A 21,370-nucleotide genomic window follows, 5' to 3' on the forward strand; every position below is an offset into this window, starting at 1 on the left:
ATGTTGAGGTGATCGATCTTACTATTTCATTGACCGCTAATAATAGAAGAGAAAATACTTTTGTACTTTTTTGTTTCTAATATTTTAAACAAAAACTTACTGAATACGACTACGTATATATAATTTGACAAATTTATTATTATCTGGTTACTGATATAAACAACAGTTGGAACGACTTTCGAAGTAGTTTGGAGGAATGAAATAATTACAAAGTGTCTATATACTTAATAGCGTAATATTAAAATAACGATATGTAACTTGTTAGCTGTTTTGTATTATTGGATCGGGATAACCTACACTAAACGAATCCCAAAAAGAACCTACGATAACTAACTGCAAAAGTTTGATTTTGTTTAGCGTCAAAAAATAATTATTTAGTGGTAATGTTGTTTTAACCTATTTTCATTTGGCCTACCTATGTTACATATTCAATTGCAACCAGGCAATGACCTAGTCCACAGATGTAACCTAATTTTGTACTCAGCCACGATATTTGTTTCCGATGAATAATTGTAGTGTTTACAAATGATACAAAATTAATGGAATATTGTTGAACAACATTAGGATGAGAAATCAAATGACGTAACGCAATGTGCCCTACATTATTTCCATTTCTTTATATATATTTTTTCGTTAAAGCTTATTAAAGTGACACGATAAGTTCCTTTACTAAGTTCATTTGTTTAATTATACATATATTATTTTCATAAATTTACCTAATATTACAAGATCTACAATTAATAGATTGTATTTGATTAAAAATCCCTTATAACCTCTACCAAACGTACTTTCTGTGTGCGCATTTCACACTCGCTCGTACGGTGAAGAAAATCATCGTGAGAATACCGGCGTGCCTTGGACCCAAAACATGGACGGCATGCGTCAGGTACAGATGTCAGACAACAAACAAAAACAGTAATCTAAGGTCCATACCTTTTTGGTTATACTATTAAGTTTTTGTTTAATCTTTTTATGATTATGATAATAATGCTATTTATTAACAAGTACGTCGTGACACAAAAATCGTGCGTTTCCAAAACGATATATTTTATTATGGTAAATGTTCGGTTGAAATATAATTTCGATATTATCATTTATAAATTACTTCAAATGCCAGAATAAAAGCAATAAGAAAATTTTAAACTGGCACTAAATCGAAGGCAATTAGAATAACTTTAATCAAAAAAGGAAGGATACTACAATGTTCATGTTTGGTTCAATTTATCTGCCTCAGTGTAAAAACATATGTAGGCGTAATATCTTAGGTTTTTCTATAGCGAGCGAATGTCACATGTTAATTACAACTTGGCCATTTCAAACGCTCTACTGAATCTCAGAAAGTTCACGGATCACCGGATATTGATTGTATTCATTTACGTCTAGTTCCCATATACGTCTACGTCATATGTTACAATTATTATTTTGTTAATAACATATTTCATATGCAAAGGAATTAGACATGAATAACTAAATTTATTTTATGTTAATTGTAAGAAAAAATTCCAACGTATTAGGTCAAAGGTTTTTTAAATATTTTAGCTAACTGTAAAACAATGTATATGAACTGATAAAACAGTATGATAATAATGATGATAATAGAAAAGGTCAGTTGATGGTTCACTGAAAATAGGAACATCATCAGTTGATACGTGGAACTAAGAAATTATAACAAAGTATTATTCCTAACCTTTTAATATAAAATAAAACATATCATGCGTTATTTTATATATGTATCTCTGTTCTCCGTCCACAAGCGGTCAGTGCAGCCTAGCCGTGCTCACAAATTTTCTCATTAAGTATTTATGGTTACTTAAAAAAATTATATTAACACCTCGAACCCATATGTAATCTGAAGTTAAAAAGAGTTATGAGAGTCGTACACCGTACAAATATTGTAGTTGTTGCGCTATAATTTATTATAATTATTAATTAGTAAAAACACAGTACTCTAAGTAAAAGTTGTATTTGATGATGCGGTGACATTCACCTAAAATACAGGTTTGGCCAAATACAATTGTTTGTATTAATACTACCTACCCTCTACGACAATCTCCAGGTGAATTATTTCTTCTACTCCTAAGCCAAGCCTTTCTTAAGTTAACAACAGGCAGGCTATCTCTTCGTAAAGACCATTTTACCTTCCCACTTGATGGTAAAGTCGGGGGGTGCATGATAACATCACTTTCCATTTTTATCGGCTTTTCCTTTACATCACATCTATAACTCCCATAACCATCAAAACTAAATTAGTCTAATAACACTGCTTTAACCTGTACACAGAGATTTTAGTAATAAGAATTAAACGGGGTGAAACTTTAAAGTAAGACAAAAATATTCTAAATTTTAGATACGATAAAAACACCGTAATGTCGGTAAAACACTAACTCTGTTAGTGCTTATCACGCATACATTCGTTTCTTATTTGTTCAAAGATATTAAAGCGGTAAATAATGCACCGTTGTCTTTTCACTTATAGTATTATGAGTTTCGAGAACAAGTTGTTTACGTGTTCATTTTAATTGAAATAATACGACATGACGTACGTATGAAAATCTAAACATCAGGTAGACGTTAGTGAGAGATACATATAGAAAAAAAACCAATGGCGCTACAAGCTTTTAAGTCTGCTCCTAATTCTGCATCTGTTTTATAACCATTTATTTTTTTCTTATAGGCTTTCGTGACCATTTGTTTTTTTCTATGTCTGACACACGCCGCTTTAGCCGAGCGAGTACACACATATAAAAGTCCATTGGATTAGAGTCGCACGCTGTAAGTGCACGAGTGTACGCAAGCTCTAAAAGCATAGCAATGTTCTTATCTCACTCAAATACTCTTCGCTATGACATCCCGAAAGTTGTTGATTAATTTTATAAACGTCAGGTTTTGCCAACAAAAATTGGTATCAGCCTCTGTGATAACACCAGGAACATAGGTTGATCGATTTCGTGGCATATTTTCAATTCTGATAAAAATAAATGTTTTAGCTGTATAGATGCTGTATATCATGTTTTGTTATTAAATTATATGACAATATTCACTTTCGTTATTATATAGACTCCAACTGCGTCTTTTATCGGCACACGCTGCTTAACCTAATTCATAACGTAATAAAAAGTTTATTTTGTCCTTGTCTTAATTATATTTACGTCATCACAAGTAGGTATTATTAAATTTAAGTACATGCTAGTTCAGGCTAGGCACAATTAATTGCTTCTGAAAGACGGGGCTAGATTGGCGAAACGCCAAAGAATTTTCAAACTGCATAGTGCAAGATAGCCTAATCAAATTATGATAGAAGTAACTTTGAAACTAATATAAATATTATGAGAATACTCGAGTTTTTTGACATTCGACTGAATATAATTTCTTTCGTTTTATGGTACACAGTTTCAGCTTGAAATATTAATAAGGACGTGTATGTGGCAAATGTTTTTATTGGGCCAAGCTTCAGTACTTCATAATTCAGGTAAAGTTTGAAAAATATATTTGTTAGAATGGCTTAGCAAATCCAGCTTAAATGTGCAACATAAACAGACTATATCTATGGGCAAGGCACTGCGCCTGCCAAGGCGAGCGAAAAAGTTGGATGTTAGATGACCAAGTCAATGTATTTTTTTTTAAACAAAAAAGATTTTTAATATTGATATGGTCAGTATTCGATGTTGTTAGGTAATTGCTTATTATATTGCTGATTGCTTAATAACTTAAGGCAGAAGGTCCCTTAAATAGAGGCTGAATAAAGTAACCAACTTGGTGTTACATAGATCTCACAACTTTTTACGTTAGAAGAACTACTTTATGGAACTTGTTTTGTTTTACAAGCTATGTTTTTTGATTTTTTAATAATAATATGTACTCTTTTTGATATGGATGTTATTTCTTTCTTCTTTTTATTTTATTTATTGACGTGTAGGAGTTAAAGAATTGTACATTTTATACCAACATTTAAATGTTATCGAATACATTCAATAATAGTTATTATATACGTAAGTGTATTTTTATTGCTTTCGTGTTCGTGTTTGCATTAATGTTTCAATTTATGCGTAAACAAATTTTATGTCTGAGTATGCCTTATAAACATACCTTTATTTTTAAATACCGTTGGACAAAAAAGATAATCCATAAATGTAATGTGGTTTGCCACGGCACTGGCTTAATTAACATACAGCATAACAACTTATTTTAGCTATATTTTATAATCTTAGGTGTTATATTATAAAAGTGACCTACCCACCAACCTTGGAACACACGCATAACAAATGTTAGGATAGGTAAATATTACCAGAACAACAACTTTCTGCAAATATCTCGCTTCATCTTCACATTAATATGATATTTCATATGGTAATATTTACAAGTATTATCTATACTTATTTAACGATAATAAATCACGATAAAATTTGTATATAACATTTTTGTAAGAGTTCGTAGATACAGAAAATTCGTTTGACCAGAACAACAACTTTCTGCAAATATCTAGCTTCATCTTCACATTAATATGATATTTCATATTCCCGATATAAGCCACCTACGCATGTCTACAGTGCTACGTGTGCTACAATGACACACACTCACACTACATGTATATATATATATATTTGCGAACGGATATTAAGTAGATTCCACTCCTACCAATAAACGTATCATTTTAAAGACGAGATTTTATGGTCAATGGACGAATTGACGACGTAAAACAAAAAAATTACTTTCCTACTTGGATAACATTTGTTACTAGAATTTACCGACGTTTATTTATTTATTGTTTGCATAAACAGAAAAAAAAGTTTACAATAGTGTGGTGGAAACATGAACTGGACACAGTTTTTCTGTCCAGATGACGACCTGGCTTTACACTTATATATATATATATATATATGTGTGTGTGTGTATATATATATCATAAAATTATACTTTATATAAAAGTTCTTAATTTAATTATGTAAATAATAGCTACTCACTGTCCCGGATATACAGTGGTGGGAACTCGTAGGTGCCTGCGTGGACGGTCGGCGTCGCTGCCGTCGCTGGCTTCTTCAAGCCCGTGCGAACTACCCGACCCACCTGCCGACCTTTTAAAATAAAACCATAATTAAGTCAAACAGACATACACAACTGAGCCGCAGATGACAATGAAATTTATCCTAAGTAAAGCAATCCTTCTAAAGAGACTGTATTAGCCGTTTCTATTAGAGTTAACACATTTGCAGCTGTGGAGCAAATATAGGCCAACGTAAGATATACATATACTGGTATTGTAAATAAACATGACTAGAGGACACAGCCAATCAGATAATAACATACGTTATAACATTATAAAATCTATTGGCGCAGATATATTATTTGGAAGACGGTATTATGTTGAAGAAAACATACATAATTTTCTTTTCGTTGTTATGTATAAAATTCAGTTCAGCTGTAATTGAATTTCGCTGTAAATATTTTATAACTTTTATCGACATACCATTAATAGTACCAAAAACAAAGTATCTTGTGAAGTCATTGCAAAAAATTCGAAGTCAATATTGACGAAAATTTGACTTCAAAAGTTGTTCTAAAATCTATTACTTTAATTGTATTATAGTAACACCGAAACATACATAGACATTTATTACGTATACAAATAAACAAAAGATACAGCGAGCAATTTGTTCAAGCTTAGCTACACATTTCTTACCTCTGCTTACTAAAGACAAGATTAGTGTAAATTGCAAGGAAATATTAAGCCAATAAGCAGTGACTTGGAAAGGAAAAATAAGGTAATGTAAATAATTTTGTGCTTGCTTGTACCTTGGCATTATAAGCTTTCAAGCTGCAAGCAGGTTAATTCTGGAATTCTAGATGAGATATGGAGGACCTCGCCATGCTGTTACCTAAAAATAATGTATGCGATCTAAGCTATACAATGTTTCAAACACGAGTGATTAAAATCGTTCGCATTTCTGTGGCTGCATTAGAAGGTCTAATCAAGGTTGTTGTAATTGGTTTTAATCTTAATGAAATTTATTAGTGGAATGTAAACAATTTTTAAATTTAATTAAGTATTTGACAACACCTTTATTGAAATGAAAAGTTTTCTTACCATTAAAAGTATCAATAAATAAAAGATGAAATCCTTATAGTATATATATAATGCTTTCAGGTATATGTACAATATTCTTCTATATATTACACCTGCTGAAATGCTGCCGCAGTGCCCAAAATTTTTAAATTTATTTTATCTATTTAATGGTTGTTAAGAATTAAGAATATTGTAATTACTGTATATTTGAGTGTAGAATATATTATTAATATCTCGGATTGGTGGAAGATACCAAAAATTATATGACGCTATTTGTTTGTTTTAATAAACTTACCGAAATATTCTCTTCAAGCGACTAATGACGTGATATTTTATATACACTTTTACAGCACGAAATTTAATGATTTAAACTGTTTATCGCCACTGAGTATTTAAATTTTGCATTTCATATGATTTTGTTTCAATTATAAATAACATTCAACTGGTATAGGGGTACTCCAATCGAAGGTTCGAAGTAAATTGGAGTCTGCTATTACGCACCGGCACCCCTACAAGTTTATAGGATTATTACTAATATAGACGCAATTCTAACACTGGAAAATTTAAATTTTAAGAGGTTTTATTATGATATTCTTGCGTCTATCGTGTAACAAAAGGATTACACGCCTACGCTTATTTCAAAACTTGTAATATGAATTTATGTTTTCTTTGTGACATTGAATTTCGAACTATTAGAAGGAACTTTGCTTTACCTAGATTATGTAATTAAATTTTATATACGATCGTGTTAAGTTACGGCAATACGCGCACATTTTCTAATAATATTTTTATAACTTAAAAAAACATATTATTTACTATCACCCAAAAGAGATAAACGTTGGTAAACACTTATTCATTTATATTGCACATTACTGTTTTAAAATACAATTTATTATATATTTTTCTTCACAATACACGCACCACACTGTACCAATCCCTAACAAATCGTGGCCGTCATCTGGGCGTAGAGGATGCATTATATAATACCTCTAACCCCGATATATTTAAAAACTATATTGGAATAAATACTTTTAAATCCTAGAGATACATGCGCAAAGGTGCATTGCGCATATTATTGATTGGAATCATATGTACAACTTGGAAATGGCGGCAAGTCGAGTTTTATTTGAATTTTATGTTGCTTAAGTTTAATTTCTTAAACACTAGTAATGTTAAGTTAGCAAAAATCACTTCACCCGAAACTTAAAAGTAAGGTAAAAAATAATATATGTTTAAAACTTGCATGCAAACTACTTCATTAGATAAACTTACGTAAGAGATAGAGATGGTACACACTGAAAAGATCTGCTATGAATTAACGAACACCGTTGACTTAGTTCAGGAAAATCTATGTAGCCGATATCTAAAAAAATAATACACGTAAATTGACAATCTCCTGCTTCGCCATTTTTTAAGTCGGTTAAAAAACCACAGCAGACCTGGTTATAACATAGCCTTTAAATATAAACTAACAAAATTTTAATATATCTCCAGTAATGAAGAAATATTTGTTTAATCTTTGTTCTTCGTGAGCTCGACCTCTGAATCTGAATTATTTATTGTTTTAGTAGTTTAAACCTTGAACCTCCAGACCTAGTATAATATAATAAATAGCCACAGAAGCAATACCCCTAGGAAAGTAAAATGTTTATTATAGAAATTTACAATGGAAAATTTCGGAACTCCTACGAACTTACACGATCCAACAAGTTCCAAATTCAAATTAGTTTAAATAATCAAAGAAAATTTAGGTATCGGCAGGAACTTGGAAAGAGTTAAGGTAAGTGAAAGAGAGCATCGTAAGGGAAAATGTTTTCAATTAATAAGACCTTAATACAAGGAGCTGCTTATTTCCCTTGTAATGCCGTTCTTCTAACTTACCATTATCACCGATGTTACAGAGTCCGGCAATGCTGACTGATCGTCCCCTGGTCTTGAGACCTGCTTGCTTTTTGAAGACTGACCATCGCCCAGCTACGGCTCTCCGAAGCAAGCGGTTAAATCTAAGTCCAAGAGAGAGACAAATTTAAAGTCGTTTCGGCAATGAAATCTTAAGTATCGTCGCTGTCGTAAATTTCGGATCACGCATTAAAAAATCTCAATATTGAGATCAAGATCGTTATCACCGCTGTGAGTTGTACCGGCGCAGGAACTGTGAAACAATTTTTTCTGTTAGAAGATTTATTTCAGAAGATTATAATTTTAGAAATCGTAATAAATTATGGACTATTAAAAATTGGTTTTTTATTTGGTTTGCCTAAAAAGTGGGTGTTTCGCGAGTTGTTTATGGACCTTAATAATTATAATGACAGTTCCGGTGACCCCAGAGCTGGTGCGTTCAAGCCAGGAATTGATGCCAGCATTAAATCTACACTGCACCAATCTTTTTAGATTTAATTTTGTGGTCTAAATATCTTAATTCGCGGCCAATTATGAGCAATATTAAATAAATATTGTTGATTTAGGCATATTGTTACATCATTTGACATAACAGGCCTTGTATTGAAAACATTTTCACGTTTAAAAAGCGAAATTTCTAACTATTAAAGACTAACTATTAGAATAATCTATGAACTATGTAGAGATTTATCATGCATATTAAATGTCTTGCTTTATATTTACGTGTTGATCTTTCAAAAAAAAATTAATATAAAAATACATTACGCAATGTATTTTTTTATTAATTTTTCTCCGAATTTTTTTAATTTCAGCTTATAAAATCATGTGGTAGCAGATAGTGTGGAGAGTAAATTCATATCTATCTAAAATGCGTATGTGTATTAAAAAAAATTGTAACATAATAATTTGAAATATGGCATATTGATTATTCATACTATGAGGAATAACAATATAGTAAAAAAATTGACAACACGAACTGTCCTATTCATTAAAATAGTTTTTGACTTTCTACATACACTACTGTTAAAGCGTCTTGTCTAAGCCCCCCGGTCAACACCCATTCCCCAAAAAAATTTGCACTTTGTTAAACAAGTATACAATATTCTAAAAACTCTAAAATTTTCCGGAAAATTCTGATTCACGCATCTCTGCTTACATTTCAAGGAAAATGTGTTAAAAAGCTTTTTGTTCTGTCATAATATACATACTTCCTCAATGGTGTGTCTGATCCCTCTGACGTGCTTGATGACGTAGAGACATCGCTGGTAGCTGAACTCAAATGTCGGCATTCTTGGAAACTTGCACTTTTACGAACTTTTATTCTCATTTTAACAACACGTAATGCGTTTGTTAGACTGTTAACATCATACTAAATTGATCACAACACTAGTTGAAATTTGTCAGGCGAATCTAAAATTAGTTTGTGGGTCGACTCGCACTTTTCGTCCGCCGTTGATTGAATTGAGTTTAGATAAATTCCTCAAATTGTACAAGGTTTTGTTGTCTATTTGCATAATATCGATAATACTTGACAATAAAAGGTCAACTACATACGAAATTTATTCAAACTTCATGGGCTAAATAGAAGCTAAAATATAATACTATTTTCGCTTTTAGAATTTATATAAATGGATATTTTAAAACTACAAGCAAAGGATGTCTACGTTGATACGTATTGGAGCTTATTTTATTTGTAATAGGTATTTTCCATTTTAAAATATTATGCAATCGCTATACCTACGTAAGATAGGAGACCAAGGCGCTAAAGTTGATCTTGAATACGTTCTGAATACGACCTTCCGTGTTTATGGGCATCGTAAATGTCATTTTGATGACATGTACTTAATTGAATCTAAAAATACGTGATTATTCCGATACGTTGCTTCATTATATAACCCTTCATAAACTTATAAAAATATGATCATAAATCACGAGAGTCCAAGAGAAAAATACGTTTAGTACATTTTAAATCAAAGGAATTATTAAATCCTTTTATTTCTGTAATATTTGTATATATTTTAAATATAGTATAACAAAAAACAAAATATTTGGTCTACATGTCCTGGGACACGCAGGCCTCTTCTAACTGTTTCTAACCCGAGTAACTCTAGGCCACACCTTGTGGTTTCCAGATCACCCTCTATCACCTGACCCGTATACCTTTTTCTTTACCTATCTCATAGCTACGATTCGGTAGCGATTTTTGTAATTGTTTTACGAAATGGTATTGTCAGGCAAGGTGAATGCATTTTATATTAACTAAATAATTGTGTAAATCTTATAGTACATAGATCCAGTTAAAGACTACGTCTGATTGATTTTCATATAATTAGGGGCCTCTTTGATATGACTTCCATTCGGCTAGCTACATAGATGCAGTCACAATTTTCTAGTATTTTAGAACGTGAAACGTACCTATGTAGATAATCTAGCTGAAACTGTCAATTTTTTCTATATGATCGTTAACAAACGGAGATGGTGACCTGAGATATAAATTAGAAAACGAGCCAAAGAGCCCTTATATTTATAATTTGTCATCGTTAAAGCAAATATTCGTCAATATTCTTAATAAACAAACAACAGCTTAGTTAAGATCGGGAATTAATATATAAAATATACTGTTTTAAATCTATTTATTAAAACACAGAACACATATAATACAAAAATTGGTTGTGTACTCGGAGACCTATGTTTAAGACAAACTAACATTTAGTATACAAATTAAAACAAAGCTACCACAGAGTATACGAAAAATACATTATCTTGTACCATACAAATATTAAAATATTACCTACTATGAAGGTATTTATACCAGTATTTTGGAACTATTTTGATAAATATAATTTTTCGACAGCTAAAGCAACAGTCAAATTGTAATTTAAAATATTAAATTTATTAAATTATGATAAACACGTTTTAATCTAATAATGTATATTTTTAAAACTTATTTTAGCTATAATATATGATACAATATTTGATTTTTAAAGATTAGTTGTACGAGTTCTAGGCCGAAAGAAATATAAACATAATTAAAAAATTACAGAAACTGTATTTATAACGGCACGTGAGTTTAAAACAGGTAAAGTTCCCTTTAAATAACACTTAATAAAAGACAATTTTAAAAAATCTACGCCTGAGTATATTCAATGCTATTAAAGAAAATTGTAAGTAACAATTATTTTCATATTTCTTTCATTAATAAACGACATTAATTTGTAATAATTGTTTATACAGACAATTTAAAATCCAAATGATTCACAGAAGTTCCGCTGTTTCTTTAATAATATGGCCGGCGAGGATTGTTCTAAAAAATAAAAAATAGATTAAATATGATTAATAAATCTTATAGAGTATCTGCTTACTAAATAAATTAACGACATGACGAAGGTGCTGGGTTCGATTCCCGGCAACAAATGTTTCTGGTTGATGGACACAAGGCCTATCACAAAAATGCATAAAACTCATCCATACGGCTCTATATATATATATATATATATATGTAGCCGTATACATAGATATAGATATATATATATATATATATATATATATATATCTATGTATTTGTATAGTTTAGTAATAAATTCTAAAAGTATTCTTTCTCACTTGGAATAGCACGATTCCAAAATTTTGCAGTAACTTATCATATACAGTGGAATCTCTATAACTCGAGCGTCACGGGGAAAAAATCGAGTTAACAAGTTTTCGACTTACAGACTTCTACATCTATTTATCGAATTGATTTTGAGTAACAATACAACTTAAGTTTTGTAGTAAATATATATTTTTTACATATTAAACGAATTCCATAATGAAGTAAGTGTACAGTACACACAAAAAAATCCGTTATCTCATTGTGATTTAAACTATATTTGCAGAACTATATACTGGCGTGCGTGGTCACGGTGACCGAAGACAAAAGTTGTTGAATGTCAAAAGTATCACAGCTGTAGAAAAAGTTGTGTTATCTGTATTTATTTCCCCAGAGTTGGTATAAACTAAAAGATGACGGGTTTTTGCAGAAATGACAATACGCGGTGTTGAAGAGACTGGCAATTTCGACTTAACGAGGTTCGAGTTATAAAGATTCCACAGTATAACGCTTTTTAATTAACAAAATTATAGTTTGTAAGAACTCAGTAATAGTTATTAAATTTGTTTAGTTTTTTTTTAATTTATTACTTTAAAAAATTTGTTAAATCGGTAGAAATAATTCATATTGACGGGTGAGTACACACTTATCAAATATTATAATATATTAATTTAAGTAATTTTTGTTTGAGAGTAACAGTCCACGGTCCATAGGGAAATAATTTATATAATTTTGAATGTTAATATAAATGAAACTTCTGTGATTGTGTAATTAAACTCCTACAAAACCGGTGGACCGATTGTGATGAATTTTTTGTGTTTTCAGATGGATTCGAGAATGGTTTAGACTAACAATAGCATGATTTTATTCCTGTTCGACATTGACTGTCGGGTTCGATTGTTGTATATAACTACTAGTATTATGTACTGAAAATAATATAGTAAATACCAATGGGTTCGGCCGGAAGCGGTAAGCGAGCATCATCCGTTTCCGGTACGCGTCGAATTCGTCGTCATTCGGTGAGACGTGCTCAGACTGAGCCGCTCCTAAGCCTAAGTTGGATAATGGCTGGTTGGCTCTTAAAATACAAATCATTTTTTTAAATTTAAAAAAAATATCCTAATATACTTACGTTTCAATAAAAAAACATTCAGCGATTTGAACTTATATAAATAAATGTAACAAGTAATTCTTTTAATCTTTAAAAAAAAAAGATTTTTTAGTAAAACGCAATTTTTTACTATAATCCTTAAATATTTTGTAAGAAATAATGTTTTGATTATGTAAATTCCTAAACCACTGGACCAGTAAATTTATACATACTTATTTATAGGTTCAATAATTCCCGTTCCTTCAGCCCCAAGCCCCTGCCCTTCATTCCATCCCAACTTTTGAAGCATTTTAAATCCTAAAAATATGAGATTAATATTTTAAAACAAAAAAAAATACTCTCAGTCTCATATAAATTAAATTACCATTCATAATAAAATCAGATGTTATTTTGTATTTAAATAAATAATAGACATTTATTTAATTAAAGTAATTAAATTAGTGAGCAGTGTTGGCCTAGTAGCTTCAGCATGCGACTTTCATTCCTGAGGTCGTAGGTTCGATCCCCAGCTGTGCACCAATAGAATTTATTTCTATGTGCGCATATAACATTCGCTCGAACGGTGAAGGAAAACATCGTGAGGAAATCAGATTGGCTTAGACCCAAAAAATCGACTGCGTGGGTCAGGCACAGAAGGCTGATTACCTACATGCCTATTAGATTAACAAATGATCATGAAATAGATACAGAAATCTGAGGCCCAGACCTAAAAAGGTTTTAGCGACATTGGATTTATTTTATTTTTTAATTAAATTATTAATAGAATTAACACAAAATTAATTTACCAATATTGTCCTCCTTGAGTTTGTACTCCTTATAATCAGATAAATCAGGCTCCTTGCCACCACGGGCTGCTGAATATTGCTCCATAAACCTATAAATGACAGCATTAAGGTTAGACTAAACACAAAATCTTTTAATTAATTATATAAAACAGATAATTTTCTAATTATATACTAAGTAAATGTATTAGTAGGTAATTTATGGACAATGCATTTTTTTCTATTTTGTTACAGGTTAATATTTTTCTAAAACTGAATGATTTTGCCAAAAAAATTCTGCCTAAATATCAGATGTATAAAAATTCTTTTCAGACACTAGTTTGAATACATTCCATGAAAATCTCAGTATCTATATATATTACATGGCATTTATTTTTGAAAGTACGGAAATAAACATAGCCTATCAGGGTAAATGAGAATGGTGGTAAAATAGTAAATCAATACGACATGGTAATATAATGGAAATTATTAAAACTTACTTTCTCAGTTCTTCCGGAGGCAAAAAGTCACCAATATGGTGTTTCCCAGCCGCTTGCTTTGTTAACTCATTTGCCCATTTTTCAGTGGCAAACATTTCTTTGGCGCGCAATCTGTAAAGCCAAGATAAATGTTTTAATTTTAAATTAATCTTATATTTTTACTAGCTGACCCGGCACACGTCGTTTTGCAATGTATATTATTTCCAGGAAACATTTTTTTAGTTCAATCAAAATAAGCTATCTACTATAATAAAACTAGGGGTTGACAATTAAGGGTTATATTTATTTTTGTATGAAGTATAATAAAAAAAATTTCTAAAACATAAAAATAGAAATAAAAATTTGGGGTGGACTTAGGCATTTGGAAGATAGATAGTAGCCGATTCTCAGAGTTACTGAATATGCATAAAAAAATCATTATCGGTCCAGCCGTTTCGGAAGAGTATGGGAACAAAAATTGTGACACGAGAATTTTATAGAATAAAGGCCTAAAACATATTTTAATACATATTCCTTTTGTTTCAAACATGAATCATGTACCATGAAAGAACTGTATCTGTTCACGCATAGATAGCGACTGTGTGCGACCAGATAGTGTGACGATGAAGTTCAATTTTGTCACAACCAGATTTTGTTATTAATAAAGGTTATTATTATTATTAAAAGGATGCTAATAATTACATTTAAATGTCAGTCTCATGCTTTCTTATATAGATCAAGAGACTAACTTTGCACCTACTGCAAAAAAAATCTATTTGACAAATTTCTTTTTTCATTTATCTTCTTATAAAAACGAGTGTGTTTATGATATTGAACAATAGTACTAAATCTGATGGCAACTGATAAAAATATTAGAATTTTTCATGAAAAAGTCCCAAATTTTAGATTAAGAACACTTATCAAAGATTTAAAAAATAAATGGTGGAATGCATACCTGTGTTCCCAAGTACCAGTGGAGGTGTCTTCGTCACTGTCATATTCATATTTGTTTTTCCCCACAGCATTCATACGCTCCACTTCTTGCCTCTTTTTTAACATGTCCTATAATATTTATTTAAAATTTAATGTACATAGACAAAATGGACTGCTCTGATGTTCCACCCCGTGTATATGGTAACGCAAAAGTTTTAGTTTAGTATTTACAGTATTATTAACAAGTATGTATGAGATATACATATATATATACTATAGGCAAAACATATTTATATAAATTTTCTATTCGTGTCTTTGTTTGTTCTATATGGCTAAAAATTAATTGCATTTGAATTTTTTTAACTATGACACCTAGATATGGTGTCTGTCGGGCTAGTTTTTATAAAAATTGCCCCTATGAGCGCAGAGTATTTCAACCTCTTGATTTGTATTAACTTAATTTTTTCAAAGATTGTATAAAAAGTTATAATAGCGTTTTCTGACAATCATTAAATTGTTGATTAATCATTGAAATCGGATAACTTAAAAAAATATCACACACCAACTTCAGGAAAAATTTTAAGTGCAAAAACTAAATATGTAGTCTAATTGCATATTGTGTCATATTGTGTTTATGCTGTGATGAAAAGAGACAGATGTGTTCCATTACAACCGTGCCTACCTATTTAAATTTCATGAATAAGGGATAAACTTAATTACATAAATGCCAGAGAGAGACGTTACGTTACGTTATTTATACCTGATATAATAAATTCAATTTGAAGTTGTCTTCACACTTTTTCCAGTCGTCAATATTAAGATTTGTTGTTCCATAGTTAGTCATCGCGTACTGCATAAGAGCTGGGTTATTTTGGTTCAAACTGGTAAATTTTAAACCATCTTCATCTAGTTTGGAGAGCTTTGCTCCTGAAAGTGTTAGATACACAATATTTATTACATTTTAATACAAATACCTAATATCCTCAAGTAAGTTTGAATCTATTGACTTATTAAAAATCTATTAAATAATGTAAACCTTTGTTCTTGTGAAAAATCTATGCAATGAAAAAATTTTTTGGACAGTCTTTAGCTCGGAGATCCTGGGCTCCATGTGGAAATAAACATTTATTTAAAATTAAATAATGTGTTATTCAAGTTAAATAGAGTGAAATTATATTGACAATCCTTTAATAGAAAGTAAACATTTGTTTTGTTCAGTCTTAAGCACCAACATCCTGGGTTCAATGTGGACTTAAGACTTAATTGGTTTAAGCTTTTATTTAACATTAAATAATCTGTTGTTCAAGTGATTATTATATTGTCTATTAAAGAATATACGAAAAAGCATCCTGATTCAAGAACTGCATAAACCTAACCCAATACAGAATTAAAATTTCATTATTCTGAATTGAATTATATATTTTTTAATAAAAATTATTATATATTTTATGGGTTCTCGTTCATCTGCAATCAGCCATAATGAGATATTTCATGATGTTAATTTGGGTTGGGTGATATATCAATTTTTTCTGTATTGAATATAGACAGTATTAAAAATTACCAGGAAGACCCGTTGGCATGGCAATCATAACGCCCGGAGGTTTAATGTCAGTTACCGGGGGGTCATTACCCCATCTACTTTTCTTGCGCTTGCGTCGCTCCTTCCTTACATCTGAATCCTCATCACTTTGTGAACTAGTTTGTTCTGCTTTTACATTCGACATGTATGGGTTGTTGGCTTTCCAGTCATAAATGTGGCTGAAAATTTTCAATTTAAACATTGGTTATAGCCAATAACACCATGAACAATTTAATTAAATTTTAATACAGTTGCCAGCATAATGTACCAAACTTCTTAAATTTATTGTAATTTTCTATTGATTCATTTTTAATAATAATTATTATTACTATGGTTCATATTGAAAATGCTTTATGTGCGTTGTTAAATAAATCTTGCTATTGTTGCGTTGCGTTGTTAAACAAAAATGTGAGCTATAGAATGTGACAAAAATAATTCAATTTTGGCAAGGTTTTTTTAACTTACCTGTTTGTCTCCTGCTTAATTGGCTTTCCATCATTACTGTCATCATCTTCAAGACTGAATTCGGGCTCATATTTGTCCTCAGGTTTCACCTCTGGTTTAACTGGTTTGGAGCCTTCTGCACGAATTTTGATAACGAGGTCACGAAACGACTTATACTCGTTTGAATTAGGGTTGTGAAGGAACCTGAAAAACGCACTCTAAGTCATAACTGTTGATAGAACCTAAATTATTGGATTTTAAATATAAACCTGCAAATGCGCTATGAAAAACTGTTGAGATTAGAAAAGTGTTCACTGTGTGACAGCGGGCTTTAGTAGAATTATTTTATAAGGCGAATATATATATATTATAGATATTTTTTTAATTTCGAGTTGCCAGTATCAAAATTGAGTACTATCGATTATGAGAACTTTTTTAAGAACATTGCTTTCTAATATAAAGAAGAGTAATTCAAAGAGAATAAGATTTTCAATAAATAAAAATCTGTCACAAGTTAACAACCGAGTCATTATAATCACGACAGTATTTCACATATGTTTTATTAAGTAAATATAAAAATGAATACAGCCCGTATCCTCCTGTCGGGGAAAACTGTTAAGAGTGGCATTACCACATATTTTGGTCTTGGGAGTGAATGGCTTTCAGGACATTTTCCCATTGGTCGCCGTTAGACGCGACTTCGACGGCAGCTCGCTGGACCACGGGAGGCATCCGATCTGCAGAGAAAACTGCACACCACGAGTCAACAAACGCTCTTTAGCCGCACGCTCAATACGCGGGACTAATTCATTTTTTAACGATTTTCTTATTATGCTTAAGGCCCATTTAACTACAACTGTTTGACCTCCACAGTGCGAGCGGCGTATATAATCCCATCCATAAAGACACATTTTTGTATAATTGCATATTTTGACTTGAACTGATGTAAATACCTGATAAAGTTCAGATGATTAGAAGCAGTGCATATTCATGGATGACACTAGTAAAGCACTCTTATTTATAAAATAAAGTAACAATAAAGAATATCCAAACACATTATTAGAATACTTTAAACTAAAAATGTTCATTACATAATCTTGCCCGGTAATGATAAGATTTCTCTGTTAAACAATTTACAGAAAACATATTGTTACAGTAGTTATGACGTTAACACGTAGTCTGCTCCGTGGAACAGGTTATAAAATAGAACATAATAATTTCTTGAAATGCCTTTTACTTATGACAGATAAAACAAATATAATATTTGCACGAAAATACACATTCAAAGTTTCCAACATGCACAGACAAGTTTCATTAGATATAATCATATTATATGTCATGTTCCTCACTTCAAATTGAATATTTTTACGAATTTGTGGTGCTGAATTTACAACAACATTGTCATTGTGAAAATGCTTCTTACCTTGTGACATATTTGGTGGCATATTTCCTGGTCCTATATCTTTTAACGGTGGTATGCGGTTAAGGTGTGGCACTGGTGATGGTACATTTTGTGATTTATCCACTGTAGGAATAGACCCTAATTCTTGCTTTGGATCGGAATTTTGTAAGGGGTTTGGAATACTATTAGGATGTATACCAGGTGGCATAAATGGTGGTGGTGGACCGTTAGCTCCAAAGTTAGGAGGGAATGGTGGTCGAGGCCCCATAAAAGGCCTATTAGAACTATTTGCATTGTCATTACAATTCGGGGGCATCATTTGATTTGGCCCTCCATTCGGTCTCATCATTTGAGGATTAGCAAATGGTGGATAAAAGGGAGGCATAGGACCATTTGGGCCCGGCCCACGCATATTTGGGCCACACATGTTTGGCGGCATAGGACCAGGTCCACAAGGCCCACGTGGGCCATTTGGTCCATTTGGACCCATAAAGTTTGGTGGCATGGGAAAATTTGGTCCTCCCATAAAAGGTGGCATTCGACCTCCTGGCCCCATCATGGGTCCAGGACCCATATTAGAAGAGTTATTCATTGGTCCATTACCGCCAGGACCCCACGGTCTCATAGGACCAGGACCCATTGGGCCGGCATTGGGTCGCATCGATCCTAAGCCAGGACCCATGCCTGGTCCTGGCCCTAATGGTCCAGAGCCAGAGCTCATAGGACCGGGGCCTGATCCCATAGGACTAGGACATATACTCAATGGACCTGAACCCATTGAACCAGGGCCGGAACCCATTGAACTAAGGCCTGAACCCATACGACCACCAGGGCCTGATCCCACAGCACCACTTGGGCCGGAACACATAGGCCCAGGACCTGAGCCCATTAGACCAGGACCAGGGCCCATCGGTCCATGACCAGGGCCCATAGGACCCATAGGAGGTCCACCCATAGGACCCATAGGAGGTCCGCCCATAGGCCCAAATGGCAATAGATTAGAATCCAAATTTCCCGATTGATCAACAGAATCTGAATGTGGACCAGATTCATCTGGTTTCCATAGTTCTTTATTAAACGGTAATGGAGAGGTAGGCTCTGGAGGCATGATAGGAATTTGCATTAAAGGTGGTATATTCTTTTGATCAGATAATTTCTGTCTTTCTTCTAAAACAGGCATAGGTGGGCTATGTGTGTTGTTTCTTCCTTTGTCAGACCAACGGTTTTGTCTGTCTCTAAAAAACAAAAAGTTTTTTATAATTAAATAAGTTCAGCTATCTACTACAAGTACTTTAATGTTTTATAAGCAACATATTTAATCAAAATTATGTCTCCAAAATTTTAGTCCGAGACAATGATCATGTAACATGGTCAGTTGATATAATTTCTTATTTTGAACAGAACATTGAGAATTTTTTCTTACCTTGCCTTCCTATCATTAGAATGGGTTTCATTTGATCCAGTAGCCTGAGTTTCGAGTTGTATCAGTACATTTTTTTTTTCATCTTCAAGAGCTTTTTGCCTTTCTATTTCTTCCTTTTCTTCTTTTTCCTTTTTTTGTTCTAAGAGTTTTTTATATTGATTCATAAAACTACCATCGTTAGAAAAAATATTAGGGGAATCACTTTCTTCTTTTATGCTGCTACTAAAAATGATAGAGAAGCTATTAATCTTTAAATTAAGCTGACATATTTTTAAATTTATATAGATGAAGGGAAATAGTGATATAAAATTGTCACAAAGTATGTTATATTTTATATCTTTCATTAATGACATAATAATACCCAAATGAGTGAAAATTATCACAAAAATTAATATGATGATAATGATAACACAGACAAAGAACTATGCTACAGAAGAAGTGAAACAAAGTGCTTCCATGACTTTTAATGAATAAGCCAGATAAATAGCAATGTTAAAGATAAAAATTGTTTTAAATCATTGTTTCACAATTGATTATATATTTGTTACAAATAAATCTTTTGTATATTGCTGTGTGCAGCACATAATATCTGTATGTAACTTATACATCGATCTAGCCTATCTGTGTCGAATGCCTTAAGCTTTTTTAGCCAAAATTTATTGGCTTGTCTAAATAGGTACCCAGTACCTTCTACCACTTATAGCTACTCAAAATCCAAGCACTTACTTGATTAGTTTAGCTTGAGCCGCTAATGCTGCAGCCTGCTTTTGAGCTTCTAACTTAGCCTGTATTTCCATCTTTTTTCTTTCTATAATTTGTTCTTGTTTCGACATTTGCGCCCATCTTGTAGTTAACGCTGAAGACTTATTCTTACCGTCTTTAAAGTGTAACATTATTATGTTATTACAGACTTACCAAGGGCATTAAAAACATTACAATACCAATGATAATTGGTTTTATAAATATTTTAATTAATCTTTAGTTAATATGTGAATATCGTTTTATTTTACAATAGTTTCGATAGCTTCTTACTTGCTTATTGAACTGTCAAGTGTCAAACTAGAGTCTAGAATCAATGTAGGTGCATATGTCAATTGACACTAGGTGTCAACAACTATCAAGTTTTAATCAGCATGACCGCAGAAAATAAACATTCAGACGGCAAAACTCAATGATTCATGAGATAGCAATAGTTGACTTTAATATGTTAACGTACACTTATATAGGTGTCAGGTTGTCACTTATATAGGTGAAAAAAAATATATTAATATAATCGAATATTGAAATGCATACTTACTTAATTCTTTTTAAACTACTCAGGGCCACTTAAATACGATTTTTTTTCTTATGTCAACATTAACCCGAGCAAGACAAGTCTGTGAGGATTTTGAAAATCGCTACATTTAACCCTTATCGCTATTTAACAAAATAAGATGAAATATTTATAATTTATAAAAATTATTAAAAAATAAAGCAAGAATATGTAGATAATAATATATTAAAAGGACATAAAATTATAGACTAGCAAGGATGTTTTCTTTCAAGGGTCTCTTACTTACAGCCTGGATATAGATTTCTATTAAAAGTAGTTTTGCTTTTTCCTTTTTTTGTTTTCAGTTATTAAACCATAAAAATCTTGCATAAGTTTTACAGCTCTTTCATTTGTATCATTGACTTCCCATAAGAAAA

The 21,370-nt window shown here is 31.7% G+C and overlaps 2 protein-coding genes across 6 annotated transcripts in view; both read right to left on the minus strand.

Moving 5' to 3' along the window:
* LOC123707846 (membrane-anchored lipid-binding protein LAM4-like) overlaps positions 1-9,304 on the minus strand; it is a 48,977-nt gene extending 39,673 nt beyond the window's left edge. Inside the window, exons 1-4 of one of the 3 annotated variants that reach the window (XM_045658209.1) lie at positions 9,169-9,304; positions 7,943-8,064; positions 7,334-7,424; positions 4,962-5,072 (exon numbers count right to left, since the gene is read on the minus strand). In XM_045658209.1, the coding sequence (XP_045514165.1) occupies positions 4,962-5,072; positions 7,334-7,424; positions 7,943-8,064; positions 9,169-9,287 (443 nt within the window). In that variant the 5' untranslated portion in view covers positions 9,288-9,304. Of the gene's footprint in view, positions 1-2,037; positions 2,367-4,961; positions 5,073-5,790; positions 5,874-6,356; positions 6,571-6,774; positions 6,993-7,333; positions 7,425-7,942; positions 8,065-9,168 lie in introns of those variants that run through there. The other 2 variants (XM_045658212.1, XM_045658211.1) reach the window with 2 other exon arrangements.
* A 1,633-nt stretch (positions 9,305-10,937) lies between these two features.
* Positions 10,938-21,061, minus strand: LOC123707212 (arginine-glutamic acid dipeptide repeats protein-like). Of its 3 annotated transcripts, XM_045657076.1 has the most exons (14): positions 20,979-21,061; positions 20,408-20,558; positions 19,682-19,903; positions 18,280-19,493; positions 17,488-17,605; positions 16,878-17,060; positions 16,395-16,591; positions 15,594-15,760; positions 14,856-14,962; positions 13,922-14,032; positions 13,446-13,534; positions 12,873-12,957; positions 12,498-12,627; positions 10,938-11,264 (listed from the first exon to the last, which is right to left on the minus strand). In XM_045657076.1, exons 2-14 carry the CDS (start codon positions 20,512-20,514, stop codon positions 11,238-11,240), a joined length of 2,757 nt encoding a protein of 918 aa, XP_045513032.1. In that variant the 5' UTR covers positions 20,515-20,558; positions 20,979-21,061; the 3' UTR covers positions 10,938-11,237. The 3 variants fall into 3 exon arrangements, with proteins under 3 accessions (XP_045513032.1, XP_045513031.1, XP_045513033.1); XM_045657075.1 differs by lacking the exon at positions 20,979-21,061 and having other exon boundaries at positions 20,408-20,942; XM_045657077.1 differs by lacking the exons at positions 12,498-12,627; positions 20,979-21,061 and having other exon boundaries at positions 20,408-20,943.
* Between the last annotated feature and the right edge of the window lie 309 nt (positions 21,062-21,370).

The sequence above is a fragment of the Pieris brassicae genome, chromosome 3, assembly GCF_905147105.1.
Source record: "Pieris brassicae chromosome 3, ilPieBrab1.1, whole genome shotgun sequence".
NCBI lineage: Eukaryota > Metazoa > Arthropoda > Insecta > Lepidoptera > Pieridae > Pieris > Pieris brassicae.